Source organism: Dendrobates tinctorius, unplaced genomic scaffold (genome assembly GCF_039654945.1).
Source record: "Dendrobates tinctorius isolate UK_male_01 unplaced genomic scaffold, ASM3965494v1 ptg000309l, whole genome shotgun sequence".
In the NCBI taxonomy this organism is placed as follows: Eukaryota; Metazoa; Chordata; class Amphibia; order Anura; family Dendrobatidae; genus Dendrobates; species Dendrobates tinctorius.
Genome location: NW_027361976.1, coordinates 1,486,343 through 1,509,678, shown reverse-complemented (window position 1 = coordinate 1,509,678; position 23,336 = coordinate 1,486,343). Strand labels below are relative to the sequence as shown.

The following is a 23,336-nucleotide window of genomic DNA, read 5'->3' as shown; positions in this document are numbered from 1 at the left end:
CGGCCCTAGCTGCGGCCTATCCGCCAGTACCCGCGGCCGCCTCTGCCCCGCTCTCCGTTTCGGCCACATCCTACCTGCCAGGCTCAGAGGCCTATACCAGGCCTTCTGTCTGGATCACTGACGTCATCTTGCAGAAGAAGGCCAAGGAGCGGGAGGTCTTAGCGCTGCTGCATAAAAAGGGGGAGGCGGCCATGTCTGTCCCTCGGTGTACCGGGCAGCTCGTATACACATATGTCAAGAAGGGCTATGGTTTTATCAGAGAGGCAGAGACTGGCCACAAGGTGTACCTGAACGTGGCCTCCATCAAGCATGGGCGGGCCCCCTTCGGATGGGAGACCGGGTATCCTTTTATAAAGAATACTGCCCCCGCGGCTACTATGCCGTGGCAGCTATTGCGTACCCCGAAGGACATAACCCCCGTAAAGGGGAGGAGGACTCCTGGGCCTTGGGCACAAAGGATATTTGTGGCACAGGGACCACCAGACATCCCAGAGACTCCATGGCTGTGGAGTTCCTTGCTGTTGGCGGAAGACCGGCATCAGGAGACGGCCCGGAGCACCGCTGAAAAAGGGATTACTGGGACTGCTGTGCGCTGTTGCGCAGCATGGGGACTGTTCCGCGTCCCCTCGGGGATAAAATACTCCATCTCCTGATGTGGCAGGGATGTGTGGGGGTGCTTCCCACAAAGGAAGGGGGCGCACCACTGTTTAGAATGTTGTTGGGAAATGTTTATAATAATACATCATGAAGGAGTGTAATGGTGTACAATTTAATAAGGTTGTAGAAATGATGTCCATGAAGAAACGGGGATAGTGCCTAGTTTATATGTTGTCTGTATTAAAAATGAAAAATGTTCAACAGGCCCCGGGTACTAAATTGGAGAAAAAATGCTTGCCATGACTGATCATAATTGAAGGTATAAGATGGTTTATAGAATTGAAACAGACAGTGGTCCATGGATCAGGTTTAAGTAGCACAAACACCACAAAGTGAAAGAGGGGAGCACACGGTGACGTGGTAGGCCAGAGCCTTGGTCATTCTGCCCCAGATTTGAAAAATGGTTCTGAAAGTGAGAAAAATGGGGGAGAGCACCCGTTGAGAAGTTGGGGTGGTCCTACCTCAATAAAAGGGAATTGCCGTAAGCTACTCAGAGCAGGATTGCTCCCGGCTCTGTTTAGCATCCCGTGAAGAGCTAGAAGGCTCTGGGCTCTGCTCAACAGGCAGTCACACCGACAAAAGAAAGTGGGGGAGTTCAAAAAGGGAAAACGAAGGGGATGATATTGTCGGGGACGACAATGGTAAAAGGAAGGGGTATGTAGGGAAATGGACTGACCTATGGACCTGTCTGAAGAGGAACAGTGAATGGAAAATGTGCAGTAGATATACTTGACATGAATTTGTATATAAATTTGGGGACACAGCTCGAAACAGTGAAAGATGGTGAAGTACTGGGTTTTGACCACTAGGGGGAGTCAAAGAACAGCAGGAGAAGGAGACGGTGCAGTACTAAGGTTTGGCCACTAGAGGGAGACAGAAGGAAGCAGGAAAAGAACTTAACAGCAGCTAATGCTAGAGAAACCGCAAAGTCATGGTGGGCGGAGTTACGGGGGATAGAGGGGGCAATTCCCATGGAGGGGAATAAAAAGGGAGAGAGAGAGCCCCAGGGAAGCCAGTCCAGGAGGAGGAGTTCAGCTGAGGGAAAGACTGAAGGAAGAAGAGACTGAAGGAGGAAGAGCTCCGGAAGGGACTGGAAGGAGAGACAGTCGGTGGGGTGGCCCTGACAGGAGAGCCTTAGGACAGAGGAAGCCCAGGGGTACCAGACGGACAGACTCAGACAGGTGAAGCGCTGTGGTGGTAGGCCTAGGGCAGCCACAGCGATAGAACCACGAGGGACGTCAATTTAGGAAAGAGAAGAAGGTGAAAGGTACCCAGGCCTGTGTGTATGGAAGCTGTCGTGCTGCTGTGGTCGTCAGGAGGACAGCCAATAAAGAAGACCTGTTGTTGCATTGATTTCTGTCTCCAGTCTGTTTGCGGTGAAAAAGGGACCACCCCCCAGACGGCACACGTACCTACACATAAAAAAATAACCTGATTCAACTTCATCAGGTTTTTTGCACCACCCATTGCTTTCAATGGCAATTGCTTTCAATGGGTGAAAAATGTTGAAAAAGCACTGAAAGAAGTGACTCACTGCATTTTGCAAAATCGCAGCTCTTTGACAAAACAGTCAGGAAAAAAAACAAGGTGTGTGCCTGAGATTTCTGAAATCTCATAGATTTTGCAAGTACTGTGAAACGTAGCTCAAAAAACGCTATGTGTGAACATAGCCTTAATGTCCCAGAACAGCGGTGGAGAACCTTTTTTTGCCAAGGGCCATTTGGATATTTATACAGTAGGGAAAAAAATATTTAGTCAGCTACCAATTTTGCAAGTTCTCCCACTTAAAAAGCTTAGAGAGGCCTGCAATTGACATCATAGGTAGACCACATCTATGGCTACTTTCACACTAGCGTCGGTACGGGCCCGTCGCAATGCGTCGGGCCGACATACCGACGCACGTTGTGAAAGATTTGCACAACGGGGGCAGCGGATGGAGTTTTTCAACGCATCCGCTGCCCCATTGTAATGTCCAGGGAGGAGGGGGCGGAGTTTCAGCCTCGCATGTGCGGTCGAAAATGGCGGGCACGACGCAGAAGAAAACATTACATGTAACGTTTTTTTGTGCGTTGTGGCCGCCAAAACACGACGCATCCGTCGCACGATGGATGCGACGTGTGGCCATACGTCGCAATGAGTCGCTAATGCAAGTCTATGGAGAAAAAACGCATCCTGCGGGCAACTTTGCAGGATGCGTTTTTTCTCCAAAACGGTGCATTGCGACATACGTCACACGACGCTAGTGTGAAAGTAGCCTATGAGAGTCAAAATGAGAAAACAAATCCAGAAAATCACCTTGTCTGATTTATTTTTCAAATTATGGTGGAAAATAAGTATTTGGTCATTAACAAAAGTTTATCTTAATATTTTATTATATATCCTTTGTTGGCAATGACAGAGGTCAAACGTTTTCTGTAAGTCTTCACAAGGTTGGCACACACTCTTTGTGGTATGTTGGCCCATTCCTCCATGAAGATCTCCTCTAGAGCAGTGATGTTTTGGGCCTGTCGCTGGCCAACACAGATTTTCAAATCCCTCCAAAGGATTGGGGTTGAGATCTGGAGACTGGCTAGGCCACTCCAGGACCTTCCATATGCTTCTTACGAAGCCACTCCTTCATCGCCCTGGTGGTGTGCTTGGGATCATTAACATGCTGAAAGACCCATCCACGTTTCATCTTCAATGCTCTTGCTGATGGAGGGGGGTTTGGACTCAAAATCTCATGATACATGGTCCCATTCATTCTTTCATGTACACGGATCAGTTGTCCTGTTCCCTTTGCAGAGAAACAGCCCCAAAGCATGATATTGCCACCCCCATGCTTCACAGTAGGTATGGTTTTCTTTGGATGCAACTCAGCATTCTGTCTCCTCCAAACATGATGAGTTTTGTTTCTACCGAACAGTTCTACTTTGGTTTCACCAGACCATATGACATTCTCCCAATACTCTTCTGGATAATCCAAATGCTCTCTAGCAAACTTCAGACGGGTCTGGACATGTACTGGCTTAAGCAGGGGGACACGTTTGGCACTGCAGGATCTGAGTCCCAGGCGGCGTAGTGTGTTGCTGATGGTAGCCTTTGTTACAGTGGTCCCAGCTCTATGCAGGTCATTCACTAGGTGAGATCTTGCATGTAGCCCCAGATCGAGGGAGATTATCAGTGGTCTTGTATGTCTTCCATTTTGTTATTATTTCTCCCACAGTGGATTTCATCACACCAAGCTGCTAGCCTATTGCAGATTCAGTCTTCCCAGCCTGGTGCAGGGCTACAATTTTGTTTCTGGTGTCCTTTGACAGCTCTTTGGTCTTCGTCATAGTGGAGTTTGGAGTGTGACTGTTTGAGGTTGTGGACAGGTGTCTTTTATACTGATAACAAGTTCAAACATGTGCCATTACTTTAGGTAATGAATGGAGGACAGAGGAGCCTCTTAAAGAAGAAGTTACAGGTCTGTGAGAGCCAGAAATCTTGCATGTTTTTAGGTGACCAAATACTTATTTTCCACAATAATTTGAAAAATAAATCTTGCCAAATCAGACAAGGTGATTTTCTGGATTTGTTTTCTCCTTTTGACTCTCATAGTTGTGGTCTACCTATGATGTCAGTTACAGGCCTCTCTCATCTTTTTAAGTGGGAGAACTTGCAGAATTGGAGGCTGACTAAATACTTTTTTTCTCCATTGTAGCATCATTTGCATGCTTTACAAAATCATCAACTTTAGGACTCACATCTGGTGATTCTCTCATGTGAGAGAATCGGATGCTATATGCAGCTGTGATCCGAGTTTCTCACATGCAAGAATCAGATCACAGGATCGAAGAAGATGGAAAACTTAATTTCTCCATTCTTTCCATTCTGTAAGTTGGAGTATATCGGTTTGCACTAGGATGACATGTGAGTGCAGTTTGATGTTTTACACGCACCCATAGACTTGTATGTGTGTGGGCTGTGTGATATATGCTGCCAATTGCAGCATACAGCGACTTTTTTTTGCCGAGTCGACATGAGAAAAAAAATGCTAGTCGGCACTGCTTCATAGTATAACATAGGAGTGAGTGCTACCCAATGAAACATCAGATAGCACTCGTCTGAGCTATACGTTGGCATCTTGCCAGTGTGAGCAAACCCTAAAAATTACCCTGCTATATTTAGTCAAACATTTAACTAACTCACCCCTAATATGATGGCCGGAACTGTTTCTCTTTGGTAAGGCTGTGATGTTCGGTGATATTGATACTACTAGAAACTGCTTTTCCAAGTTTGTGTTAGTCATTCTGGAGCACAGCTGACTATTGACAATAGTATGTTTCAAAAACAACTCTGCAGTAAGTTGTTCCAAATGCAGCCATATAGCCAACCTACAAAAATATCCACTAAAACCCCTAGAAACAATTTCTGAAATCAAAAAGAATTTTCCAATTGGGAAAGTTACAAAAACATAAATAGTATGCCCAATAAAGAAAAAGCAACAAATAGGAGCAATCAAAATTAAAAAAGTTAAGTTAATAAATAAATTCAAATTAATACAAAGTGGTAGGGAGAGGTCAGACTAAAAGACACAAAACAGGAAAAGATTCTGGAAAACGATCCATAATAAGGACCCAAAATCGCTGATGTGAGAGGCAACCCCCGCCTACCTTTGATCTTTTGTGATAGTGACATACATATGAGCAGGGCTTTTTTTGTAAAAAAATATTTGCCGGTACGCATTTCTCATGATAGTTCTTATAATGGGATAGGGATGGCTCTCTCACTATAGCACACCATTAAACAAAGCAATGATCAGGCTTGCCATCTGGTAACAACGCCATTGTCATTGTCATTCTATCTACGATGTAAATTCTACTTTTGGATCAATCAGAGCAGTATGGCTGTTTTTTTGGATGTGTCGTCATTTTCAGAAGTCAGATTCCAAAAACGTTCCTCTCCATCCTGACCTGCTGCCCCACCTGATCCCATTATTTACTCCTGCACTTGGTGCCAGTGTGTTAATGGGCTGGGAGGGTTTAAACTGGAAATTGTGCCATCATCACTACGAAGCAGGGGGTGACACGTCAATGGCATAATGGATCAGGATATCTTGTGTACTCTAAATTTATAAAGCTATATTATGCCCATTGCCCACCATATGAATATTCATTACCTTCGTCACCGCCACCGTTGCCAGTCCCTGCTTCTTCCTGCTTTCGCCGGCGTCATGTGACAGGCGCAGCAGCGATGATGACATTGCTGCTGCGCCGATAATAGCCGGGTACAAGCAGGAAGAAGCAGGAACTGGAGGATGGCAGCGGTGACAGAGCGACGGAGGGTAAGAATGAACGATTTTTTATTTTAAGGTGGGCGGCAGCACCCTCAGATTTTCCAGTACGCTGTACCGGTGCAAAAAAAGCACTGCATATGAGTCGCTTAAAAAAACATACAAGTAGACATCATCATGGATGAAACTTGGATGACTTTTGTATATATACTGGGTGGCCATTTATAAAGTTGGATCCAAAATGGCAGGCTTAAAAATGGCCACCATGGTCACCACCCATCTTGAAAAGTTTTTCCCCTCTCATATACTAATGTGCCACAAACAGGAAGTTGATATCACCAACCATTCCCATTTTATTTTAGGTGTATCCATATAAATGGCCCACCCTGTACTTTGTGCTTTATAGGTCAGCTGGTTGAGTTCTTCACCTACCAGAGCACTGTATTTGTATGCTTGCAGGTTGCACCTACTCTTGGTGCCTGTGTATTGTATATGTCTTTTTGTGTGTATTTGGTCAGTAGACCTTTTTGCACTGCATCACCTAGTAAAGGTTAAGTTTTCATAATCACTTTTCTTGCTGGATTAATGCTATGTTATTGATGGTCCTTTATGGTTCATCCGTATATTGCTATTTTTCTGCAAGGACCATTTTTTTAAAGTTAAAAGCCGCAATATGGGGGACAGGGAGACATGATGGATGTGGGGCTAGAAGACATGATGGAGACATGATGGATGTGGAGTCAGAAGACATGATGGAGACATAATGGATGTGGGCTAGGAGACATGATGGATATGGGGCCAGGAAACATGATTGTAGACATGATGGATGTGGAGCTGTAATGGTTGTGGACAGGGTTCCTTCTCTGTCCTGTCAGGGTTAATTTTGTATGGCCTCCTTTTGGTTTGGGGAGGGCTATATTTATCTGCCTTCGTCTAGGGATCCTTGTCGACCCCCTGGTGTGCTTGCATACTATGTAGTCCTTTTGCCTTCTTGTATATGATCCGGTCTGTTTTCTCATTCTGTGCATTGCTTTGTGATTCTGTGCTTACTGTCTGTTTCTGGCTCTGACCTTCGCCTTGCTACTCTTTCTAAACTACTGTAGCACCGTTTGTACTGCACCGCTATCTTCGGCTACCTGACCTTTTGCTATGTCCTGACCACTCTCAGAGTCTCACTCTTTGGCACTTCATCAACCTCCTGGCTTGATTTAGGCATGTTCAGACTGCTCTCCGGTTTCTCCGGTCGCCCCCGCTACTCAGCGTCTGTCTCCGCCTCCGGCCACTCCCACGGTGGTCACGTGTTTCAGGTCCTGCGCTCAGGCAGGTAATCTCACCGCAGTGCTCCTCTTTCACCCATGTCCTTCTGTATCTTGTGCACAGACTTCTGCTGTAAGTCTGCAGCAGGGTTCTTGATAGGGGCCAGGAATGAGACACATGGGGGACAGGAATGAGACACATGAGGGCCAGGAATGAAACACATGGGGGGCCAGGAATGAAAACATGAGGAACATTATTACTGTAAGGGGCCAGGATGTAGGACATTATTACCGGAAGAGCCATGATATGGGACATTATTATCAGAAGGAGCCATGATGTGAAACATTATTACTGTAGGGGCTAATTAAAGGATATTATGTGATGTATTTTATTTTTGAGACTATTGTTTTCAGTGGGTGGGGGTCCTGTTACTGTACAGGGCGGCAGTGCATCGCTTTTTTTATCTGTCGTAGTGTAGAGTTTGGGGAAGAAGTGGGGAATGTGTTCTGGAAGTGGTGCTCTAGAAAGCGGTGTGTTATTTTCTGCAGAGACGAGTCCTGACTGTAAGAAGTGATGACGGTCTGCACTGTATGAAGAAGAAAAGTGAAGATGAAGGACTTCAGCTAGAGATGTCATTGGTGACTCAGTGTGTTACTTGTACACTTACACTATACAGTGTATACTATTTACAGAGCTCCTGTGTATAATGGCACTTATGGAAATATTAGTATTGTGTTTTTTTAATTAATGATCAGTATTGTAGTACTCGGTCACTATGTGGTTGTAATATGTGATCTGGTCCTGGTGTGGCGGTGTTTGCTCCTTGTATGTGGTATTATTTGGTCACTATATGGTGGTAATATGTGGTCTTGTCATGGTGTGGTGTTAGGTGTCAGATTCCTGCCTCTGCACAGGAGGAATCTCGAGCCTTGCCTTCTGCAGTCTCCCATTCAGTCCCGGCCGCAGAGGAGGTTGTTCAGCAAAGACGTCATTCCTGGCGTCTTGTTCAGACTAGCACTGTGGGTTCGGCTGCTGCTGCCACTTCTGGTCCAGCTATAGCAACGCATGCTGGTCAGCAGCGAGCTACTCCAGGGACTAAGTCCTCCTTTCGGTCCACTGAGCATGCCCGTTGGACGATCTCTCATTGGAGATCTGAGGTCACATGCTCAGGTCCTTCTCCAGCTCGGACTGGACAATCAGGAAGGTCCCGGAAGGACGCAGTTATAAAAGGTTTGCATGGCTGCTTGGCCATGCTCTAATATAGACTCTGATGGTTAGTTGTGTGTGTGATGACTGATGTATGAGATAGTGACTGACTCATTATGAAACCCCTACCCTCGGTTGTGTATGAGTTAGGGTTTAGGGAGAGAGAGTCAGCACCAGTAGTGGCATAATTTATGTGCCACACAGCATCCCGCTCTCCACACGAGTGTTAGCACCAGATAGCGCCAGTCAGCACAAGGCACCACTGGACCGCATGTGCAACAGCGTTCCTAACAGCGGTGCCATGCGCAAGTCAAGCGCTTACTTCCCTGCTCTGGGTGGTTAGTGGCGTCCGCTGAACCGGTGCAGTGCGCACGTGGTGCGATTACATTATTTAGTTCAGGCATCGCAGTTGCGGTGTCGAACGCTAGTGGGCTAGAGGGACTCTAACCCTGTGTCCTTGGGGCAGAGTCCTGTGTCTCTTAACTAGTGTTCACCTTGCCGAGCCCTGTGAGGTTAACAGGCTCCGGCACTTGTGTTCTGCGGCTCTGTGCAGTAACAGAGTTCTCTCCTGTACACACCGGGTCAGCGGTTACCCCGCCGGTGTTCAGTCAGTGTTCACCATTACTGAGCAGCAGTATACCATCTCTGCACGTGGACTACGGGTTGCGAACGCACCTTATTATTGTATTTTATTTGGTGCATTCCGTCAACCCTAACATGTGGTGGTATTTGTCACTTGTATGTGGTATTATTCAGTCATTTTAAAAAATGTATGTGACACATTCCCTTTAAGAAAAATAAATAAAAATATACCTAAAAATAGTAGAAGGTAATTTAAGAAATGTTTAATAGGTTAGTGTAGAGTAGGGCCTGGCCAAAAGAGTCTATTTTATTGTAGTGGCAGGCTTAAAAAAATCTTTTGGCCAACACAAAAGCTGATGGCTATGTATATGATATGGTGTACAATGGGAACTGTTAATGTGTGATTAGTGAGGATGTGGTGCAGAAGTGGAATTTTTCGAAGAGTGGATGGTGGGACTGTGGAAGGTTCGAGTGGTGAAAGCAGAGCTGGGGTGGAGTCTGGGCGGAGTCTCCATGGGGCCCAGAAATTTTGCCAGTGTGGGCCCCTGAAACTCCTGGTGGCAGCCCTGCTGGCTGGTGACCAAGTCATGCAACTTTATTTGAAATCCTCTATTATAATGATGGCCAGACCATAAATGACAAGGACTTTTTACATATTGTGTCCCCTCATTCCCCTATAGATTGTAAGCTTGTGAGCAGGGCCCTAACTCCTCCTGCAACTGTTGAACTATATGTTACTCAGTAATGTCTTTATTGTCTGTACATGTCTCTGCTTAATTGTAAAGTTCTGCAGAATATGTTGGCGCTATATAAATAAAATTACTATTGTTCTTTATGACTGCTGTATATACATCACATAGTTGACACTAACTAATGCATATATCACACAGGAAATACCAAAGTTGCTGAATATACAGTACATCACGTAGGTGACTATGATTGTTGTATATATCACATAGGAGACACTGAGACTGCTGCATATATTACATAGAAAACACAGAGGCTGCTTTATTTACATCACATAGGAAACACTATGATTGTTGTATATATCACATAGAAGACACTTCAATTGCTGCATTCATCATAGCAACTTTTGAGTATCTAGGGCAGGCGTGACATCATCTGTGTCATGTCACACAGATGACGTTGGGCCAACCGTTATAGTGTCCATAATGGTAGTTCCCTTTGCACCACTCCATAGGCTCTGTGCTTCCTTTTGACACCGAGTTACCAGTAGGTTTAGAGAAAGATTGTATCCAAGGCACCAGAGAAATGGTTCTATTCCTTTATTCTTCCAAAATGCATCATAAAAGTAACATTTCGGCTACCAAGCGGCCTTTTTTAAACAAAATGGCAGATAAAGCTAAAATACATGCAGCACACAGAGCCATTTTATATCTGGGAACCATTGGGTCACTCCTTCCGACTCCTCCTTCAGGTCCTTCCCATGTTACCATGGAGACTGTATACAATTGAAAGACACAGAGTTAAAAATATAATACAATTTAAAAAACAACACTTACATAAAATCACATAGCGAGTCTCAGTGTCTCTTCTTTCTCTGTGCCAGCCCTTACAAATCAAATCAAATGCTGTGCTGGGGATGGCAGTAAAATAAGTATTGGGGCCTCCCCTCTGACCAGCAGGTACTGCTGACCTAGATGCCGGACCAGAGACTTGTGAATCAATCAACTCATCTTTATTTGCAAAGTGAATGCATTTACATCCTCTAAGGGTGTGTGCACAGATTTTTCCATGCAGATTTGGCTAAATCAGCAGGTAAATCCACAGATCAAATGACCTGCGTTTTACCTGCGGATTTAGTGCGGATTAGCCTGCGGTTTTCCCCTGCGTTTTGACACCTCTACAATGGAGCAGGTGTCAAACCGCTGCGGATTCCGCACAAAGAAGTGACATGCTGCGGATTTAAAACCGCAGCTAATCTGAGCGGAAAAATCTGCAGCAAGTGCACAGCGTTTTTCATTTTCCATTGACTATAGTGGTACTGTACAACCCAGCAGGGCCAAATCTGCTGTGGATCCGCAGCAGAATCCGCAAAGGGTGCACACACCCTAAGGTAGAAGATGTTTGTCCTGCAGACTTTTTCATATTTGTTTTGTTATTTGTTAACAGGAAGTTTTGATCATTGTTTGCCATGTCACAGATACAGTGCAGCTGCCGCCCTGTCACTAGTCACGGTCAGATTGCCTGCATAGATCAGTGCCAGTGCTGCTGGGATCACAGGACTTCGTTAGTTATCAGGAGACTTTGGCTTTACAGATTGCAAAGATCTTGTAATTCCATATTCCTTCCCCTACCCTGCCACAAGTTTGGCAATGGAGTGTGCAAGCTAAAACAGCAGAGAACATCTAATTTTAACAGTACATTAAAAAAACAGTAATTTACACATTATGATAAATCTCATTTTTGGGACTCTAAGTTTTGTTCGCTGATGTCTCTTATCGTACCAATAGTCTCTATAAGGAGGTTTGTTTACTGGTGAAGATATATTATTTTGCTATTAGCTGAGTGTTAAATAACCAGCTCTTAAATGTCCCAGGCGGCATCCGCTACTGCAAACTTCACAGCGATGATCGTTTTTCTGTTTTTTCTGATGTTGCAGGTGCAGTTGATAATAACACAACATTAAAGGCTAATAACCTTGCACTTTAGGATGAACACTTTTAATCTGTCTGAATGTCATTCATTAAAATAAAACATTCATGCAGAAGCGGCTAAGGCATCATTACATCAGCTTTAATGGCTTTAAATGCACGTAGTTCCAAAGAAGAAACTATTTCAATGTAATTTTACCCTAGTGACTTACAGGAAATTTGTAAAAAGAATTTGTAAATCAAACTGGCTAAGATCAGATGTTCAAAACATTCAAAATTCTGCTGGCTTCAGAGCAAAAATCTCAGTATAATTTATAAATGCATTCAGCTGCTTATTTTGTACAGATTCTAAGTTACAGTCGTTATCATAGCTCAAAGCAGCATTCACTATTTTTCAATGTTCGGAGCTGAAATCTTCCAGCTTTTTTTTTTTTTTTTAAAGAACACCAGGCTATGCACAAGAATCTGAAAATCAAAAAAGAACTGTCCTACTACATCAGAATTGCGCTTATGCCGGATTCACACATCTGACTTTTTGCAGTCTTAGTATGGACATCGATATTCAATCTGGCCAAAGGACTTTAGATCCAAACTTGGGTCAGGAGACCCGTGGACCAGTCTGTATATATACGGGAGCTGAAGAGCAAAAAAGCGCAATAGGGTCTTACCCGAAATGAAACAGAAATTAAATATGTTGTGCAAACCTGATGGAGTTGTGATCAACACAACAATGTAAAGGTATAAAAACTCCAGCTGCTGCAGATCCATAGGTCATACCACTGATACAATGGATTTGGGAGAGAAAACATAAATATTCCACCTCTGCTGATCAGTAGATCGAAGATCCAAAGCCAGGAATTAGTATAATTGCGTTTTTCAATTTACGCATTTTGAAGTCCACACATTTCTTCTTCAGGATATAACCACATTGTGAATTTTGAAGTACACACATTTCTTCTTCAGGATATAATCACATTGTGATGTGTACTTCGAAATGTGTAGATTAAAAAACACAATTATACTATTTCCTGGCTTTGGACCTACAAATCTACTCATCAGCAGAGCGGAAATATCCACGTTTCCTCTCCCAAATCAAGTGAACCAGTGTGGACATTGTGGTTCATTCTTGCACTATGAAACTCGAATATGTGAAACCACTCTAAATGTTGATGACTGCTTCCAATACATCCCAGCAAAATTATTAAAACACCTTTTGAACAGTAGTAAAGGCTATAAATTAAGATCAATACAAGATGGGCTCTTGCCCTCACTGATTGCCTCTACATATGTAGCTTGCAGAGCATCTCTACCCGTAGCGTTTGGGAAAGGTGTATCAAAACTGCTGCAAAGAAAAAATGGTGTAAAAATAGTTGTCAATAGTGACCAATCAGATTTCATCTCTCATTTTTCATTGGGTGTTTAGAAAATGAAAGCAGTGGCTTGATTGGTTGCCAGTTTTACACAATGTAATTTGATTTAAAAAAAAAACCCCATACACTTTGGATAGCTGACAGATGAACAATGGTGTGGGGGATTATTCGGCCAGCAGCCACCTCTCCCGATTCTTCTGTAGACTGGAACACTCGCTCTGCCAAGATCTCCTGTGTTCTTTATGAGAAAGCCGCTGCCAAACATCTCTGGCGATAGCTTATCTCTTAGAGAACAAAAGGATTGTCAGTCTGAATTCCGAAATGCTGGATTCGTCTGTCACGTGACATCATCTGTCCGGAACCCCCATACACATTAGACTGTCAGCTGAACCCACCAATATCAGCAGGTTCAGAGGTCATTAGTCTAAAATGTATGAAGGGCTTTAGTCTTCGATTTCTAGGTTATAATTGCAGATCGATAAGAATCTGGATCGACCTGAGAATGGTCCGAGAGGAGGCTCCAAATTTCTGACTCACCTTTTCTGGCCCTATTTCTATTGTAGTCACAGCATCAAGAGCAGCTAGACTAAAGGCCCCGTCACACATAGCGATCTCGCTAGCGAGATTGCGGCTGAGTCACAAGTTTTGTGACACAACAGCGATCACACCAGCGAGATCGCTGTGTGTGACAGTGATCAGCGACCGGCCCCCCTGCCGGTATCGCTGATCGCTGTAGGAAAGCCCAGGACTTTTCTTTGGTCGCTGGTCTCCCGCTGGCCAGCACGCATCGCTGCATGTTACAGGCGGGAGACCAGCGATCAGCTGGTAACTAATGTACACATCGGGTATCCAAGAGACGTGCGTCCCTTAGAAACTCGATGTGTACGTTAGACACCAGCGCGCTGATGAAGGGAGCTGGTAACTAACGTACACATTGGGTATCTAACGAACACAGCGACGCCGCGCGATCCTGACACGTTGATATCATTGTCGGGATCGCTGGTGAGTCATTATGTGTGACGGGGCCTTAACTAACAGATGGATTCTTGATGTTCATTGTCACAGAAGCATCCAAATACTGCCGTTCCCATTTGAGTACCCAATACTTGCATTGTGTTCATGAATCATGATCATGGCTGCAGGGGAAATTATGCTTTATTTAAATTGTTCATATTCATTCAAAACAGCAAGAAAATGCAAAATATTAAGCTGGGACATTGAAATTCCTTCAATATGGTACCCAGTCTGGTTATCTGACCCTAGTCTGCAGACTAATTAGAAATTGGAAAAAAACAAGCTATATTAGCAAATATTGTATTAGTGCTTTATTGCTGTCTTTCTCTCTGATAGTTCTTTACTTTTACAAGTTTTATAAACATTTTCTGTGAGATAACACAGAAATCATAATAAACTAACGTAGTCCAGTATTACATGTGTCAGATTAATAGAATTGTACCTACAATAGCAGATCAGCAGTGCAACTACATTTTCTGAAAATGCATTCGTCTACACTGGTCCTTAAATTAGGCATGATAAGGAAGAGCTAATGATCCTAAGTTTTAGAGCGAATTAAGATGTCTGTGAAATACGTTTCAGGTATGGATCGTGATGATCTTACCGGCCATGAGTCTCAAGATCCAAACTCAAAAGCCTTATAGGCAAATATTAGGTGCCAAGAGGTGTCTGGGACCTCTGCTATTTCTGCCATTTTTTCTATTGTCAGAAATAGCTTAGGCAAATATTAGGCTGTTGAGACACGCAGTGTGTTTCAGATATCACAGTCAGCAATATGACTGTGTTTTTACAGATGTCTGATTTCAGCCTTAGACACCATGAAATAAAATTATGGCAAAAGTATCACTGTGGTTCATGCTGGATGATAAATATGGTGCATCATTAGTCACTTTATGTTACCTTATTTTTCTTACTTTGCCCAATAATGTGTGCCAAATTGTTTGGATCAAGTTTGACACATGGTACTGCATTGAAGAGGACCTTTCACTAAATGTTTCTTTTCGAACTGGACACACAATGTAATAGAGACCACAGAGCGGAATATAACATAACATTTTTTTTTATTTTGCCTCCCAGTTGTGGAGATATTAGCAATCAGACTATTTGGCCCCAAATGAGTTAATTTTTGTTAAGTTCAAGGGGGTATAATTGGACAGTTTTCACTGGAGGTGTGTGCTTCTTCTCCCTGTATGACGCTTACCAATCATAAGCAGGCAGCAACACTCATACAAAAGAGCAATACTCCTCCACAGCATAGAGCAGGTTCCTCAGTGTATGTGAGATGTAATTATACTTATATCTGCTGTGATCAAACAACTTGTACTCGCTCTGCAGTGAGGTCAGAGCTGTCATTATGTCTTACACAGGAGTAGCCTGTTCTGGTCTACCTCTCTGTGACATATAATGAGACCCTGCTCTGACTTCACTGCAGAGTGAATACATGTTGCCTGGAGCACAACAGACATAAGTGTGATTATTGACACATCTTGGTACTGGCAGTATAGGGGAGGGGTAATACAGCAGGGTTGACAATCCTATGCGAGGAGGAGAGCTGATAGAAGTGTTTGTAATGTGACACAGCTAAACTCAGTTGCCCCCACCAAGTACTTTTTCTAAAAGGTGTTGGTCATTTGTGTTCTACTCCCAGAACTTTCTAATCATGCAGGAGGTTATACCCAGGAGATCAGAGCTATATCATTACATCTCACATCCTGAGAAACCCGCTCTAAGCTATATCTGCTGTGTTGCGGCCAGCTTATAGTTGGTCAACTTTATTCAGTAAGAAGTACCTCCGCCCCAACCTGTGAAAACTATCTGATAAAACCCACTTGGACTTAATAATTATTAACTCATTAGGTGCCAAATACTTTGCTGATATCTCTGCAAATATTGTATTCTGTTCTGCAGCCAATATTTTATAGTGTGTCTAATTCAACATGAAAAATGTGGTCCTCTTTAATCACAACCTTTCCTTCTCAGCTATGCACCCTTGCTGAATGAGCACACAAATAGGAAAATTGATCATTACTGTTTGGATAATCTTAAAATGAGTCTGATTTTTATTAGTGGTTCATGATGTTTGATAAATATGGCTCCTCTCTAGACTGTCTTGTTTCAGTTTACACAACCTGTCAGTAGGGTTAGATTGTGTCAGAAATTTGTGCCACTATTTCAACATATTTTTTAAGCACGTTGGTACATTTTTTGGTCATGCCTCCCTCTCTGCTAAGCCACGATCTCTCAGTAAAGCTTTGCCCCTTGTTGGACACAGTTCTGAAAGACTAAAGCAAAAATAAAAAAACAAATCTCTGTAGTGCTACTTTAATAAATGTGGTGCAAACAATGTATTCTGGGTTTCTAGTGGATTTGTTTAGTAGATATCTCATATTATTTTTGACAAATCATTTTCTGTGTTGTGTGTATCCTTCTCTTTTTTTAAACTTTTACTGAGAATCTCTTTTACCTATTATATATAATTGGATTTTTTTTATCATGTGCTTTTTTATTTTTCTTATTTTTATGTTTTAATTAAAAATATATATTTAAATATTTGGAGGTTGTGACTTTATAACTTTGTAGGCATTATATACTTTTGGGAGTCCTCTCATTTTTTTACATGGTTTTGATCCAGATATATCTTTCCTTTAAAATTAATATGTGTATTTGTCTATTTTTTGTTCATTTTGTGTGACCTTGTGTTTTCTGAAGCAGTAAATATACAAGACAAGAATATTCTGTATAAATGTAAGCGTGTAATTGGTCGTAATGAATAGGGAAGAATGCTGCGTGGCTCACGCTGAGTAAACAAACATGTCCTTTTTGTCTCCGTGTGAATCTCTGTAGGACTCCTCATTAGCTGCGGATGTGCCCTGTATCCACTGGGGTGGAACAGCCCTGAAATCCAGCAGGCCTGTGGCAATATGTCCAGTCAATTCCAATTAGGTAACAAGTGACTCACAATTGCGGATCGTGGCCTATACTGTATCTATGAGAGTTACAAGCTGTGCATCCGCGTAAGATTCATTAGGGCCAGGAGAGACTGAAACCAATGTAGCAGTCTTTTCATGTGTACAGTACACCATAGACAATTTAGTTGTGTGTATATGACACAGTATAGACTTGTATACTGGTTTGAAACACGTTAGTCATTGAGGGTGAACTTGAACTTGTTATATGTATGCTCTAGATAAAATAATAAATCATAATAAATAAACTTAAATTCAAATTTGGATTGGTGCTCTAAAGGGGTTGTCCAGGTTTGTGATGAAAGTCTTTAGGCCTCTTTCACACTTCAGTTTTTTGCATCAGTTATAATCCGCCAAAAAGGCGGACAAGCGGATCCGTTCTCAACTGATGTGAACGGATGGCACAGGATCCGTTTTCAGACGGATCCTGAAAATGAAGAAATTTAAAGGAATCGCTGGCCGGGAAGGGGGAGAGAGAGAGAGGGAGAGAGAGAGAGGGAGAGAGGGAGAGGGAGAGAGAGGGAGAGAGAGAGAGGGGGAGAGAGGGGGAGAGAGGGGGAGAGAGAGGGAGAGAGAGGGAGAGAGAGGGAGAGAGAGAGAGAGAGAGAGAGAGAGAGAGAATTTTTTTTTTGTCCGGCACCCAGAAAGAAATTCGGGTTAAATCAGTGTTTGCAGGATCCGCCAGAGAAAAAAACGTTACAAGCTCCGTTTTGAAATTTTTGAGGATGGTGATGGACAGCAACTTTTGGCGGATCCTCACAAAAAACGGATGCAACGGACAGCAATCGTCACAATCCGCCATTAATGCAAGTCAATGGGAAAAAAACGGATCCTCAAAAAAAATTTGAGGATCCGTTTTTTTCAAAACCTGGCGGATTGTGACTGATTGTAAAAAACGGAAGTGTGAAAGAGGCCTTAGTCACTCTATAATTCTCACGGCTTGTGCACTGAGTGCTGTCAGGATTATCCCGTACCAGGAGCAGATGGTCGTGTGACACCTAGTATACGATTTTCATACTTCCAGACACATTTTGACTAGATTTGTGCAACCTTAAAAAAAGTGAATTGTGAACATACTTGCGGTTGCATGACCTTCCGTTCTTGTGGCTGCCACCAGAGAATCCAGACAGCGTGCAGTGCATCTCAATCATGGACAACGCCTTTAATGCTCGTAACATAGATACAAATGTAGTAACGCTTAACTTATTTATTATGCTTTGCTTAAGTAGTGCTATCATATTCTGAAGCGCTTTACATACTTTATCATTGCTGTCCCCATTGGGGCTCACAATCTAAATTCCCTATCAGGATGTCTTTGGAATGTGGGAGGTAACTGGAGTGCCCAGAGGAAACCCACACGAACACAGGGAGAACATATAAATTCCTTGCAGATGTTGTCTTTGGTAGGATGTGAACCCAGGACCCCAGCGCTGCAATGCTAACCACTGAGCCACTGTGCTGCCCATTCACTTGTCAAACAATACTTTATTACCATGGTCATGAATTCTTATAAGTTATGGATTATTACATGTGTACAAGATCAGAACTAATAACAGCACAGGAATAGATCACTAAAACCCCCATCAGTACAAAAATACATAACCAGAACCACCATCAGTACAGCAATACATCCCCTGACCACCATCCGTACATGAAAACAGCACAAGAAACACTACATATATACACTCACTGGCCACTTTATTAGGTACACCATGCTAGTAAGGGGTTGGACCCCCTTTTGCCTTCAGAACTGCCTCAATTCTTCGTGGCAGAGATTCAACAAGGTGCTGGAAGCATTCCTCAGAGATTTTGGACCATATTGACATGATGGCATCACACAGTTGGCGCAGATTTGTCGGCTGCACATCCCTGATGCGAATCTCCCGTTCCACCACATCCCAAAGATGCTCTATTGGATTGAGATCTGGTGACTGAGGAGGCCATTTGAGTACAGTAAACTCATTGTCATGTTCAAGAAACCAATCTGAGATGATTCGAGCTTTATGACATGGCGCATTATCCTGCTGAAAGTAGCCATCAGATGTTGGGTACATTGTGGTCATAAAGGGATGGACATGGTCAGCAACAATACTCAGGTAGGCTGTGGCATTGCAACGATGCTCAATTGGTACCAAGGGGCCCAAAGAGTGCCCAGAAAAAATTCCCCACACCATGACACCACCACCACCAGCCTGAACCATTGATACAAGGCAGGATGGATCCATGCTTTCATGTTGTTTACGCCAAATTCTGACCCTACCATCCGAATGTCGCAGCAGAAATCGAGACTCATCAGACCAGGCAACGTTTTTCCAATCTTCTACTGTCCAATTTCGATGAGCTTGTGCAAATTGTAGCCTCAGTTTCCTGTTCTTAGCTGAGAGGAGTGGTACCCAGTGTGGTCTTCTGCTGCTGTAGCCCATCTGCCTCAAAGTTCGACGCACTGTGCGTTCAGAGATGCTCTTCTGCCTACCTTGGTTGTAACGGGTGGCAATTTGAGTCACTGTTGCCTTTCTATCAGCTCGAACCAGTCTGCCCATTCTCCTCTGACCTCTGGCATCAACATGGCATTTCCGGCCACTGAACTGCCGCTCACTGGATTTTTTTTCTTTTTCGGACCATTCTCTGTAAACCCTAGAGATGGTTGTGCGTGAAAATCCCAGTAGATCAGCAGTTTCTGAAATTCTCAGACCAGCCCTTCTGGCACCAACAATCATGCCACGTTCAAAGGCACTCAAATCACCTTTCTTCCCCATACTGATGCTCGGTTTGAACTGCAGGAGATTGTCTTGACCATGTCTACATGCCTAAATGCACTGAGTTGCCGCCATGTGATTGGCTGATTAGAAATTAAGTCTTAACACACAGTTGGACAGGTGTACCTAATAAAGTGGCCAGTGAGTGTACATCCCCAGAAACATAATTAGTACATGAATAAGGCACCAATCTAACTACAACAATCAATTGTAATGTTAGGTCAGCCCCATATACAATTATATTGCATGACCCTACAATTCCCAGCAAGTCCTTAACAATGGTAAGGAGATGCTGGGAGCTGTTGTTATCAGTCATTATCAGAATGTAGACCATACCGGAATCCCAGAAGTGATGAGACAGTATCATAAATAAACATTTACATCAATGTGCATTATATGTTACATCTTCTCTGTTTGAATTTGTTCTCCTTCTTTAGTCCTTCATTTTCGCCATGATATCTTTTTTCACTACAACAACTCATCTCTGCTAAACTTCCAGACACAGTACCTTTAAAACTTAACAGTAGAGTTGAGTGACTTTGGACGGATCGGGTTTCATGAAACAAAATTAGTTTCAGATGAAACTGGTCCGACTAGGGCAAAAAAAGTCGGCGTTTCGTCCGAAACCCGACCACAATGCAAGTCAATGGGGGATAAAAGTCGGCATTGAGCAGATGACATTCATCCACTCAATGCCGACTTTTATCCCCCATTGACTTGCATTGGGGTCGGGTTTCGGACCGACTTTTTTTGCCCTAGTCGGATCAGTTTCGTCTGAAACAAATTTTGTTTCATGAAACCCGATCCGACCAAAGTCGCTCAACTCTACTTAACAGTGTCATTATAATGCTTTTGAATGAAAATACCAGCCCTGTGCTGAGCCCCTGAATAAATAATTGCCCCTGTCTGTGCTCACTGCAAAAAATATGACCTCTACATTATCCCTCTTATGGTAAATAATTTTACTCAGCTCATCCAGTTTAATCACAGAAACAGCACAAGATTCTTCGCAAAATATCACAATTCCCTGCACTGTCCCTCACTCCTCCAGAAATAGCCACTGAATCCGCCGGTCTCACAGCTTTTTGACTGGGCAGACTAACCCGCTTCAGGAGTTCCCTACCTGCTTCCCTTTCTGAGGGTGAAGTCGAGAAATAGCTCTTCCATTCCTTACTAGGCCGCAGGCCTCGGACGTTTAGGGTTGTTCCCACGAAGTTAGTTCAGATATTCCTCCACCACATGTGACTGTCAGCTCTTAAGCCCCCGTCACACATAGCGACGCACCAGCGATCCCGACAATGATATGACCTTGTCAGGATCGCTGGTGTGTCGCTACATGATCACTGGTGAGCTGCCAAATAGGCAGATCTCAGCAGCGATCAGAACCAGCGACGACGCAGGTAACAAGCGTGGGCATTGCTTAGTTACCCGCTGTGTACCTTAGATACCAGCGTGCTGGTGCAGGGAGCTGATATCCAAGGTAAACAGCGGGTTTCTAAGCGCCAGGACGCCAATATCTAAGGTACACAGCGGGTAACTAAGTGACGCGCGTGCTTAGTTCCCCACGGTTTACCTTCGATACCAGCTCCAGCTCGCTGATCGATGGTCTCCAGCCTGCCACACGCAGCGATGCATGCTGGCCAGCGGGAGACCAACGATCAAAAAAAGTCCAGGGCTTTTGTGCACGATCAGCGATACCCGGCGGGGGGGCCGGTCGCTGATACATGTCACACACAGTGATATCGCTGGTGAGATCGCTGTTGCGTCACAAAACTTGTGACTCAGCAGTGATCTCGCTAGCGATCTCGCTGTGTGTGACGGGGGCTTAAGACCCCGAACCGCTGGGCTCCTCAGCTTGAATGTTCCCCTGGACATGGCTGTCCTGTCCCTGCTTCGGACTCAGACTGACCAACTCCAGGAAGCTCCCCAACTACTCTTCTCCTAGCCCCTCCTAACCAAGCAAAATCCTATTTTTCTAACCAGTCCCTATTCTATTCTATTGTAATCTATTCTATTGTGCTACCCCTACTGGGCTAAGTCCTACACTACCCCTATATCCTTACAACACATGTACATAAGTACATTCCAATACACAATATATATACACACATTACATGACATATGAAATAAACCAGGGACGTATGCAAGAAATGCAGGGCATTAAACTAGCCCCTGTACCCCTTACACAGTCTGACACAAGCAGCGTGATAAGGTGATGTTATTGCGCTGCCAACCTTCTTTGTGTGACCCAAATTTATTGAAAACTATAGGATGAATTGTCCTGTGGCTTGCCAGAGTGGTTAATCAATGACTCCCTGCTCTACCACACTTTTATATGTCCACATCCTAAGGACATGAATAATGTTAAAAGTGATGTGCATCCAAAAGGAACTTGACTATCTGGCATTTGCCACAATTGCTAGATAGGTAGCCCAGTCCTTGTCTTCTATAATGTTCATTAGCAACAATATGACATAATTAAATGTGTGTTTGTAGGGAGGCAAACCTATCAATTGCACTTCAATGATTACTTAAAGAATAGTATTGTACAGTAGATAGATACCTCTATACATGTGGATTAATAAAAATCTTGTTCTCTGTGAACGCTATCTCTGTGAGCAGGTCTTATAGGCATAATACGCTGTTAAAATGCCAGAATATATTCAGGTATCAACAGACAATCACAGGTGAAGCTGAAGACAATGGCAAAACATTAAAAATTAATTGTGCAGTTACCAGGCCGGTACATTATTCCTGTCCCCTGAAACACATTAAACCTCATCTACATAATTACAGATGAATAAAAAACAAATCTGAACTGAGAAAAGTAAGTTAATGTGTATGCACAATGTAAGTGCATATTAACACATGACCATTAACCAGAGAAAACAAAAAGCAAAAAACACAAATATCCTGAACTAAAAGTAAAAAATATACTGCAAATAATGCATAAAGGTAATAATAATAATAAGGGTATTTAGTAAACATAATTTTGATCAAAATAACGAACAAGCCATCCCGCCATGTCACGGCAACCCTTGTGGGACAGTCCCTACTCTAGTATTTAAAACCTTTTCACTTGCCAAGTGGCGTGAATGTGAATAAGGGTCGAGCGGCTGAACCACTAGTAACAGCTTAGGCCAGACTGGATGGCTTTCCCAGCTCAGAAAGAGGGCGGTCACACCCATATATGCACTGAATGCACAATGAAATGAATAAAAAACAAATCTGAACTGAGAAAAGTAAGTTAATGTGTATGCACAATGTAAGTGCATATTAACACATGACCATTAACCAGAGAAAACAAAAAGCAAAAAACACAAATATCCTGAACTAAAAGTAAAAAATATATTTTTTACTTTTAGTTCAGGATATTTGTGTTTTTTGCTTTTTGTTTTCTATAATTACAGATGAGTCTGGTACACTGTGGACCTTGTAACTGGCCTCCTCAGGGATGATGCGCTAATGTAATTCCACAATCAAACTGATCCTGGTCTTGTCAATTTCCCTAAGTTACCTTTTAACCCCTTCCTGACATGAGACGTACTATCCCGTCCATGGGACCCGGGCCCCTATGCCCATGGACGGGATAGTACGTCTACCGCGATCAGCGGCGCCCACGTGGTGAGCGCCGCTGATCGCGGCCGGGTGTCAGC

At 43.4% G+C, this 23,336-nt stretch overlaps 1 protein-coding gene across 2 annotated transcripts in view; it reads left to right on the top strand.

Annotated features, from left to right (window-relative positions):
• Positions 1 to 23,336, top strand: part of LHFPL1 (LHFPL tetraspan subfamily member 1) — a 70,945-nt gene that overhangs the window by 28,025 nt on the left and 19,584 nt on the right. For both annotated transcript variants that reach the window (XM_073560937.1, XM_073560938.1), the window contains exon 3: positions 16,803 to 16,901. In XM_073560937.1, the coding sequence (XP_073417038.1) occupies positions 16,803 to 16,901 (99 nt within the window). The remainder of the gene's footprint in view (positions 1 to 16,802; positions 16,902 to 23,336) is intronic.